This window comes from Peromyscus eremicus, chromosome 5 (assembly GCF_949786415.1).
Source record: "Peromyscus eremicus chromosome 5, PerEre_H2_v1, whole genome shotgun sequence".
NCBI lineage: Eukaryota > Metazoa > Chordata > Mammalia > Rodentia > Cricetidae > Peromyscus > Peromyscus eremicus.
In genome coordinates this window covers 69,297,068-69,307,604 of record NC_081420.1, presented here as the reverse complement: position 1 = coordinate 69,307,604, position 10,537 = coordinate 69,297,068, and the positions used below count along the sequence as shown (strand labels likewise).

The 10,537-nt window shown below is 44.0% G+C and overlaps 1 protein-coding gene across 1 annotated transcript; it reads left to right on the top strand.

Annotated features, from left to right (window-relative positions):
- The first annotated feature begins 6,951 nt into the window (after positions 1-6,951).
- Skida1 (SKI/DACH domain containing 1) lies at positions 6,952-10,252 on the top strand. Its single transcript, XM_059262454.1, has one exon. It carries the CDS (start codon positions 7,361-7,363, stop codon positions 10,091-10,093), a length of 2,733 nt encoding a protein of 910 aa, XP_059118437.1. The 5' UTR covers positions 6,952-7,360; the 3' UTR covers positions 10,094-10,252.
- The last annotated feature ends 285 nt before the right edge of the window (positions 10,253-10,537 follow it).

Sequence of the window (10,537 nt, the reverse complement as noted above, 5' to 3'; positions counted from 1 at the left end):
TCTGCAAGTTGCCGCGCCGGGCGGAGTGCAGATTCGCCACCCGCAAGGCTTTATTATTATTTAGCATATTTACACTGCCTCTCAACTTTTCTCTCATTCTTAGTTCAACAACCGTAGCAATCTACTACTACTTAAGATAGAGTAAGGCGAATCCCTGTACAAGCTTGAGGCTTGAAACCCAGGAGGATCAGAAAATGTTCAGATGAGGAAGTGGTTCCCTTTGTTCTTTCATTGTTTCTCTACCAACTGGTGGATACAAGGACAAACACTTACCTTCTCTTCTTTTTCCTCCAAAAACCAGATGCTCCCATCGGCCTTAAAATACACAATCCACCTTGAAAGTAACTAGGAACGTCGGGAGAGTTTGTATTCCATTCTTTTTCGCTCTCTGCCCTCTTTTAACGTAGGATTAAGTTGCCGAGCACGTTGCTGCATGCTGTAGCCCCCCGCCTTAGTGAATCGGTCACGTTTAGGACCCTCTAAGTCCACCTAATTCTGCCAGTAGAATTGAGGGTATTGGATCTCTAAACTTTCAAAGGGGAAAGGGCCTGCAACTCTCCAGAAAACTTACAAATACCCTGAAGTTTTTTTTTTTTGTTTTTCGGTTTTTGGGTTTGGTTTTTTTTTGTGATTGATTTTTTTTTTAACCACCTCACCAATACTATTTACTTTGAAATTTAAAAAAAAATTTTTTCTTCAAGGAAAGTAGTTTTTTGTTGTTCAGCTTCTGCTCAGCAAAGCATTACTTAGATGGAGTAAAGGGCACTTTTGTATAGGCATTTAACAGAATGTGTGCATTTTCCATCATATGCCCCGTGCCACGTGTTTTTTAAAAACAAACAAAACACTACCACACAGAAAGGAAAGAGACAAAGATTTGAATTAAAATATTGTGGAACAACTTTAGAGGAAGCATTTATGTGAGATTTACTAGGGTAAATTTTTCTCAGATTTTGAAAAGTAAGCTTTGCTAAGTTAACAGACTTTATTTTTACTCTATAATCACAAAATAAAAAGCAAATTTTCTGCTTAGTAGTGTTTAGTGACCATCCTGATGGGTACGAGCGTTCAAACCATGTTTCAGTCTGATCATGATGTGATTTGCTGATGTCATGAATATGAAATGATACATATCCATAAAAATCAAACTTGTGATTTTTGGGTTTTTTTAATCTCCCGCTTTTTTGTGTGCTCCAGTAGCTGAAAATGGAAGTCAGTGATTGGCTCCAATGCTTCTCGGAGGATTTGGGCTAAAGCCAGGGGAAGAGAACCAGAGAATTCCCTTTGCAGACCATCACGCTGTTTCTGCCTTATCTTTCCCGCTTTCCTGGGTGCTCAAGATTTTAATGTGGCTACAGCAGCCCTTAGGTAGGCCTCAACACTTAGAATCATCACTTCAGTTTCTTCACATTTGGCCTTAGTGTAAAATAAACAAAAACTTGGGTAACCCCAATAAATGTTCATTCTTGAGATTTGTGTATTATTTAATAGAAGATTGAACTCTACTTTCTGTGAGTTTGTCCTCTATGTTCAGGATCAATTGTGAAAGGCCCTTGTGTCTCATAGGAAAATATTGCAACAAAACAGGATAATTGGGGGAAAGGCAGTTGTAGTAGGAAAAGTGGCTTTTCTTTGATAGCATTTAATTGGAATTAAAAGATTCTTGAGCTGTAAACATTCTTTATTTATTCAGCACACATAAGCAGGCATTGTTTTATCACCATCATAATTATGGTGTCCTTTAAACTGGCTGATAGCAGAAGAGATAAGGGATGTGCCTGCAGATTCAAGGCAGGTCTCACTCCTCCCCCACCTTTCTTCCCTCCTCTGTGTACCCCCCCCCCCCATTCTTTCCTTGGTCACTAGGGTCCCCCACAGCCCTTGAGATGAGAAAAGCAGGAAGATTGTGGCCTAACCATTTCTTACATCATGGAAGTGATTTGTACCACACTCTAATGCAATCTGTAACCCTCCTTGTCTCCTGTGCTTATAACTGTTTTGTTTAGCTTGCAATATTCGTATCTGAAGAGTCGCCTAGTGCTCACCTGCATAAAATCTCATCCACTAAGGTTTTCAGCTTTACCTTTGTCTAATTTAGAAAGCACACTCTTAGGGCTTTTTCAGAACAAAGCCTCACAAAAAAACCCTTTACCTCCAAGGATTTGCAAATTTATAAAGGCTGCATTGAATTCAAGATGGGTCAGGGGGCAAAAAGGGGGTAGAAGGTCACTGCATTTTGATTATGGGTCAATAGACAACATGGCATATACTCTGTGTCCCAAACTTCTGTTAAAGACAGGATTTTTAAATGTCCAAGAACAGAAGGATGGGCCCATTGGGAGACATGCCCTGATATATTTGAATGAGATTTTAAAAAAAAAGAAAAAAAGAAAGAAAGAAAGAAAAGGAAGAAAGAGTTTAAAGAAAATATCCTAAATTATAGTTTATCCCTCATTTTAGCTAATTATTCTTTTTCTCTTCCCATTTTCACCTCCCAAAGAGGAAAGAAGATGTGGTATCAGTTAAGTTTAGCTAAAGGACTATTTAGATTGTGTTGTCCTATATCTTCAACTAATTCAGTCATATGAGATTTTATTATTTTATACCTCATATTATTATTAGTTAATTTTAGTTAACAGTATAAGAGACTTCTTTTATTCTTCTAACCATGGTACTTACACTGTTGGGGCCTTTGTGCTGTCCCTTACTTTTTTCTGTTTGAATTCACTTTGAACAAAATGTATCCAGCAATCACTAAAACAAATATATATGGTGAAGAGTTTGGTGGTGGTGGTGGTGGTGGTGGTGGTGGTGGTGGTGGTTGTGGTGTGTGTGATCCTCATTTAAATTATGTATGTATGGGTGAGAGCATGGATGAAAACGGATTATTTTAATGCCCTTCAATACTTTAATTGTATAACAGTTGTAGGTTAGAAATGCAAAAGTACTCTTAGGTTTTCCTTCAGATTTTCCAAAGAACTTTCCCCATTAGCAAACTACTCCTGCAAATTGCTGCTGCATTTCCCAGCTAACCATTTAAAAGACTGTGAATGCCTTGTGCATTACTTCGCTCCAGAGGAAAGAGGTCAGACTGAATTGCTATGGTATTTAAACATAAAATACAGTGAAAATAAATCAAAATAGAGCATCTGAAGGTGAATTTACCACAGTCATATGGGATAAGTAAAGACAAATATGTTCAGATCTTCATAGCCCATCACTTTAAAAACTGAAAGTGCTGATTTTTTTTTTACAATAAATGCAGAAATAAGTGGACATTAAGAATACATTTGAAACTGTATTTGCTACAGAAGATTTTTCTTTTGCAAGCAACTTTGTTTTTCTTTGCAAGCTAAAATACTTTTTAGGATAGTGTAGACTTTGCATTCCTCCCTGAGTAAATGATCACATTTCATTAACAAAGTCAATGCATATCATATATATGTGTGTGTGTGTATGTATGTACATATATACATGTATATATATACACTTAAATTCTCAATTATTCCCTAGACTTACAGAGATGTGTATATGTGTGTGTATAAGTGTTCATTTAAGCATATCCCCCCACATATGTACATGTGTTTGAGAAGCATAGAAGCTGATATATCCTTTCTTAAAAAGAATTTGAATACAGTCCATCATCTGAATTGGGTTCATCTTTGATTGCAGAGGCGGCTGACATGGTCAACAAATTTATCAAAGAAACCCCCTGGCTTTTGAAGAATAGTACTTCATACATCTGGATCTGCACATCCAGGCAAACTAAGTAAATTATTGCATAACTTTAAGCATAATTGATAACAGATACCTTTAATTTTTCATCCCTATTCTTTTGGCCAGCTTTCACATTAATAATCTAAGCCATAAATGTTGGTAGCTATTGATCGAAATCCCCGGTGTGCATGCAAATCCATCTTAAGGTCCCCTGCCTTTCATGTGTGAGCGCTCAGGGGCCTCTGCTAGGTCTTTTTATCGGGATCGACCCCCAATGGGCCTGGAGAAGACCCCGGATGTGCAGCGTGTGCTGATGGCCAAAGAAAGCTGTCTGTCACATTCCGTGTGCGTGCGTGTGCATGTGCGTGCGTGTGTGTGTGTGTGTGTGTGTGTGTGTGTGCACAAGCCCCAGTCCTGGAGCCTTAACACACTCACCCTAGGATGGGGAAGTTACGGGAACAAAAGAATGTATTAGACAGAAAGAAAGATGTGTAATAGGAGTATTTAAAGTGTATAAACGTAAAGGTGTGTCTCTGTACATAGAGACACTTTCTAAGTATACATAGAGACACATCCCCCCAAATCCCTTGTCTTTTACCTTTTTTTTTGTAATTGATCCAACAGATTATACCTTTAGTTTAAAAATAATACTCAGTATTGTACTAATTTTCAAAATCACCCACATTCCAAATGTTTTAAAAGTAGAGAGGACAGGACGGTAAATTTGAAATGTTTAATAAAGTATGCTCCTATGTGCAAGGTAAATAGGAGCATGGGGGCGGAGGGGGAGAGAGAGAATCTAAACAAGAACCAAGAACAACTAAAACTACCTGCCCCCCTCCCCCATCAAAAAAGACGCCATAGCCAACCTTTTGTAATGTCTTCTTAAAGCCACCCCCCCCCTTTTTTTTTTTAGTTTACTGTTTCTTGGCTGTTTGACTCTTTGGTCTACATCTTAGAGCTGGAGGAGGGGAATGGGCGGGGGTGGGGTGGGAAGGAGAGGGCTGGCAGTATATAAGTGCATCAGGAGGAATTTTAAAACACTGTCTTTGGCAATAGAAAGGCTCTGGTCATCCTACTTTAAAACAACAAACACCAGCATTTGCTTTTCCTGGAAACTTCGATTTCTGCTTAAAGCTTGCACATTTTGCCTCCTGTGAAAGTGAAAGAGAAAAACTCGGTGTGCTAGAACCAGATGCAAAAGAAAGCCAAGTCGGTGGATGGTATTAGCTGTGACGAGGCATTGTTCATTGCTGCCTCTCGGTTACGTTTAAAGCCTGAAATATCACGAGATCCATTCAATGATCCTTCTCTCATTCAAGGGACAAAAATGTAATTTGCTGTAGCTCTGATTTCTTGGATGGAAATGCTAGCCTTAGATTTCAAAGGCAAGAACTAGACATCGCGGTTTGTACACACATTGATTAAGTTGAAGAGCGGCGATTACATCTGTGCTGAGTGCAACAGTAGTCCAGAGCTGACTTTTCAAATCCCAACCTCCTGAGTTACAGACGCTCTTAAATAGACTTCCTTAATTTCCGGATGTACTTCTTGAAATTCCCAATTCTCTTCAAAATTCCTGGGAAAATTACAAGGGAGATGAGGGTGGGGGCGGGGAACCATGGCTGAGATTTCATCTTGTCAAGCAAACTATCTTTTTATATGTCTGATTCCTGTTTTTTTGTGGTTTTTTTTTTTTTAAAGATTTTTTTCTTTTCTTTCTTTTTTGACTCATACCTGCTCCTGCTGGCCAGACCACAGCAGGAGAAACTGGAACTTTTGAATATGAAGAAAGAAATTATTGTGCATTTTTTTTTCCTTGCAGGTTCAGAAATATGTTCATTCTTTAACCTCAGGGATGTGTCTGTTTTGGGAGGAAGAAGGAAACATGTAGATGCCTGGGTTGCATATATACTGTAGTTGCAAACACGGATGAAGATTTTGCCTAATTTTGCCAAGCAGCCACCTCACCAGCCTGAGATCCCTGCAAATGCAAGTGGAAGGGCCTGGCTCTCCCTTGGCAATATTTTGGATATTCTTGAAAACGACAGTAAGCCATGCCAGTGACTAAGAAGAGGTTAAACCAGATGGATATTCATCCAAAGTGATTTTGTTAAAACAGATGCCTGGCTTTCTTGGGGGAAAATGGGAGCTGTGGAAGATTCATCTAAACTACCAGGCAAACCAACATCGCCCACTGAAATGGTGTGCATCATACATCAGCACTTTCTTTTCCTCGTTTTTATGTAAAACTTCTGGAAGCACCTTGGTGCTTTACATTTTGTTCCCTTTGCTGCAGAAGGAAGTAATCTGGTCCCTGGAATTCTGCTCTGTGGAAGACAAGACCCTGGCTAAAGCGTGTGCTGGACACTCTACAACGACCCCACCTCTAGTCCAGGCTGGTTAATCTGAAAAGTGTACACATTTCTGGCTTATCTATGCTTTGTTATGAGTCTGACGTGAAACTACCTCCCCCCTACCCCACTCCCCAGCAGAGAACAGAAACCTAGTTGAATTGTTACATGTTCCTGAGCTGGAGCCTTGAACTGCTTTCTTGGTCAAATAACTTTGTTTCTGGTTGTAAAAGGGCATTTGGGGTGGGGGTGGGGGATCGAGAGAAATTGCAAACGTAAGTCTGTACTGGGTTGGTTCACCTCTCGGTTTAACTTTGGAGCTCCCAGCCTGTCTCCTTCCTCACTCCCATAAGGGAAATACCAGGCTATTCTGGCACGTTTCCCCTTAAGCTTCATTTTCCAAAGAAAAGAGGGGTGGGGTATATCTATTTGGGTTTGATAATGTTTTTAAAATGCTTTCCTTTGAAACGATAATAGCTGTATCGGTAAAATGCAAATAAAGCAAAAAATAGGCAGTATTTCTTTAAAGGGGAATATACGGTGGCTTTTTTTTTTTTTTTTTTTTTTTTTTTTTTTTTTTTGCGTACACACACTGCTTCTGATGAAGTCTGTGAGTCAGGCTGTTTCTGAGCTCCGATAGTTTAATGGAAAGATTTATATACCGGCTGTATTATTTACTTTGGGAGGGGAGGTGGCAGTATAAGGGTATGCTAATTAGTAGGAGATTTTGGGGGGAAGGGGTGGAATATCAATTTTTATTGCATCACCTGTCAGGAGTGTCCAATCAGCGTTGGCTTTAGGGGAATTAATTGATGAAGGTGTCTCCGGACGAGCTCACTTCACTCTGTCATTTTATTTGTAGCTAAAGCAGCGGCGGGAATAGCAGCTGCATTTCTTTTCTCTTTCTCCCTTCACATTCCATTATCATAGTGCTCCAATGGAGAAGGAAGGAGTAGAGGGGCCCAGGTACTGATCCGCATCGAGGACTCAGACCAACACACTGGCAGATCTGAAACCGGATGGTTTTTTCCCTCTTTTTTAAAAAAACGAAAACCAAAAAAAAAGCAAGAATCAAGTCAGTGTAATTTCATGGGGTTTTTCTCCCCCCCCCCCAATAATTCGCCTAGAGTTTGGCACTCCCTTCGCCGGGAATAACAGTCTTTGTTATTTTATTAGCAGGATGCCTTGAGACACACGCAGCATCTGGCGGAGGATTAACATACATACATGTGTATGTATGCGTCACGTATATATTTACTGCAAATGGTGGGGATCATTTAGTGCCCGAGATGGGAGACCTGAAGTCAGGTTTCGAAGAGGTGGATGGCGTGAGGCTCGGCTACCTCATCATTAAAGGAAAGCAAATGTTTGCTCTCTCCCAAGTCTTCACAGATCTGCTGAAAAACATCCCGAGGACGACCGTGCACAAGCGCATGGATCATCTGAAAGTGAAAAAGCACCACTGCGATCTGGAGGAGTTGCGGAAACTCAAAGCAATCAACAGTATCGCCTTCCACGCGGCCAAATGCACGCTCATCTCCCGGGAAGACGTAGAAGCGCTCTATACCTCCTGCAAAACCGAGCGTGTGCTCAAGACCAAGCGCAGGAGGGTCGGACGGGCCCTGGCCACAAAGGCGCCGCCGCCAGAGCGCGCCGCCGCCGCCAGCCCCCGCCCGGCTTTTTGGAAGGACAAGCACCAACTTTGGCGGGGCCTGAGCGGAGCCGCGCGGCCCCTGCCAATCAGCGCGCAGTCCCAGCGTCCGGGCGCCGCAGCCGCGCGCCCCGCCGCCCATCTACCTCAGATTTTTAGCAAATACCCGGGCTCGCACTACCCGGAGATCGTTCGCTCGCCTTGCAAACCCCCTTTAAACTATGAAACTGCCCCGCTCCAGGGAAACTACGTCGCCTTCCACTCGGATCCCGCTTATTTTCGGAGCCTGCTGTGCAGCAAGCACCCGGCGGCCGCCGCCGCCGCCGCCGCCGCTGCCGCTGCCGCCGCCGCCGCCGCCGCCGCCGCCTACTACCAGGCGTCGGCGGCCGGGCCCCAGCCCAAGGCGGCGACCGGAGCCGGGGGCCCGGTGAGCCTGACCTACCGCTGCAAACGCAAGCGCGGGGGCGCCAAGAACTGCCTGCTCGCGCCTCACGCCGGCGCCCGGCGACTGCTGCTGCTGCCCAGGTCCTACAAAGCCAAGGCGGCGGCGGCGGCGGCAGCGGCGGCAGCGGCGGCGGCGGCGGCCGCCGGGGCCACTTGCTTGGAGAGGTTTCATCTGGTCAACAGCTTCTGCCCGCCTCCCCACCACCACCACCACCACCACCACCATCACCATCACCACCACCATCGGGCCCAGCAGCCAGCGCCGAGTCACCACCCCCCTCACCACCACCGACCGCAGCCCCATCTAGGAAGCTTTCCCGAGAGTTGTAGCAGCGACTCCGAGTCCAGCTCCTACTCCGACCATGCAGCCAACGACTCGGATTTTGGATCCAGTTTGTCCAGCTCCAGCAACTCGATGTCCTCAGAGGAAGAGGAGGAGGAAGGAGAGGAGGAGGAGGAAGAGGAGGAGGAGGAAGAGGGGGGCAGCGGGGCCTCGGATTCCAGTGAAATCAGCTCCGAGGAGGAGGACTCGTCCACCGAGTCAGACTCCAGCTCCGGTTCCAGCCAAGTGTCAGTGCAGAGCATCCGTTTCAGGCGCACCAGCTTCTGCAAGCCTCCCAGCGTGCAGGCGCAGGCCAACTTCTTGTACCATCTGGCCTCCGCCGCCGCTGCAACCAAACCCGCTGCTTTCGAGGATGCCGGCCGACTTCCCGACCTCAAGAGTAGTGTCAAAGCCGAGTCGCCAGAGGAGTGGAGTCTGCAGGGCTGGGCTCCCAAAGGGGCTCCGGTGTACTGCCCGGCCAGCATGGGGAGTTGTTTCCCAGAGATAAGGAACGATAGGGTATCTGAGATTACATTCCCACACTCTGAAATTTCCAGTACTGTAAAGAGAACTGACCTGACAATTAACTGCCTGGCAGAGGGGGCCTCTTCACCTAGCCCAAAGACAAACAATGTATTTCCACAACAAAGAATACTCCGAGAGGCTAGGAAATGCCTACAAGCAACTCCTACGACACACTGTTCAGATAATAATACAATAGCTGCTAGGTTCTTAAATAATGATTCTTGTGGAACAGCAACAAATTCAGGAAAAGATTCCAAAATCCCTCATTGTCTTGAATTTGCGACGGATTTGGCCTCTTCGCAGACTGATCCCGAAGTGGATGCAGCAGCAGCAGCAGCAGCAGCAGCTAAAGCTGAGAATCTCTGCACTAATACAGGCGACAAGACATTGCCATTTCTGCACAATATTAAAATCAAAGTAGAAGACAGTAGTGCTAATGAAGACTATGAACCCGATCTTATCACAGATAAGCTAAAGTGCGAGTGCAATGATACCAAGGGTGAGTTTTACAGTGTCACCGAGAAGAAAGAGGAGGACGCCTTTTTAACCACAGCCAAGGAAGGCTTTGCATGCCCTGAGAAAGAAACTCCTTCCTTAAACCCACTGGCTCAGAGTCAGGGCCTTTCATGCACTTTAGGATCTCCAAAACCTGAGGATGGGGAATATAAATTTGGTGCCAGGGTGAGAAAAAATTACCGGACACTAGTACTGGGTAAACGACCAGTCCTTCAGACACCTCCAGTCAAACCAAATTTGAAATCAGCTAGAAGCCCTCGTCCTACAGGTAAAACTGAGACACATGAAGGAACACTGGATGACTTTACGGTTTTAAACAGACGCAAAAAGGTAGCCAGCAATGTAGCATCAGCAGTGAAAAGGCCATTTAATTTCATGGCAAATTTTCCTTGTCCACCATCACTCATTATTGGGAAGGATGGGGATTTGTGGCCAGCGTATTCCTTAAACACCACCAAGGATTCCCAACCTCCTCACAAGGCCCATCCTATATGGAAATGGCAGCTGGGCGGTTCTGCAATACCTCTTCCACCTAGTCACAAATTCAGGAAATTTAATTCATAAAAATGTTTTGGAAGATATTTTCTTGAACCATATTACCTTCCTTTTGTTGTAAACTGCACAGGATGGCTTGTACAAGTCCATTAATGGTGTTACACCCCCCCTTTGGAGTCCTGGTTTATCGCATTTTGAAGACAGAAATCGGATTACTTTTTTTCCCATTGCGGGTTTTTTTTTTTTTTTAAGTAGGGTGGGGGTGGGGTGGGAGAAGGGTTGGTTTACATACCACAGACTACTTCAGGCTAAAGACTCAAGTAAAACTCAGTTATTATGGTAGAGCTGGAACACTTTACTGTTTCAATGCTAATAATGCACCGGTACCTCAGTTCAACTGCTACAAATAAATGTCAAAAGGTTGAATAATAAATATTACAATGAGCCATTAAGTTTATGCACTAGATTTCAGACCCGAAAGTGTAACTGGTATTCAGTGAAAGTTTGTTAGGT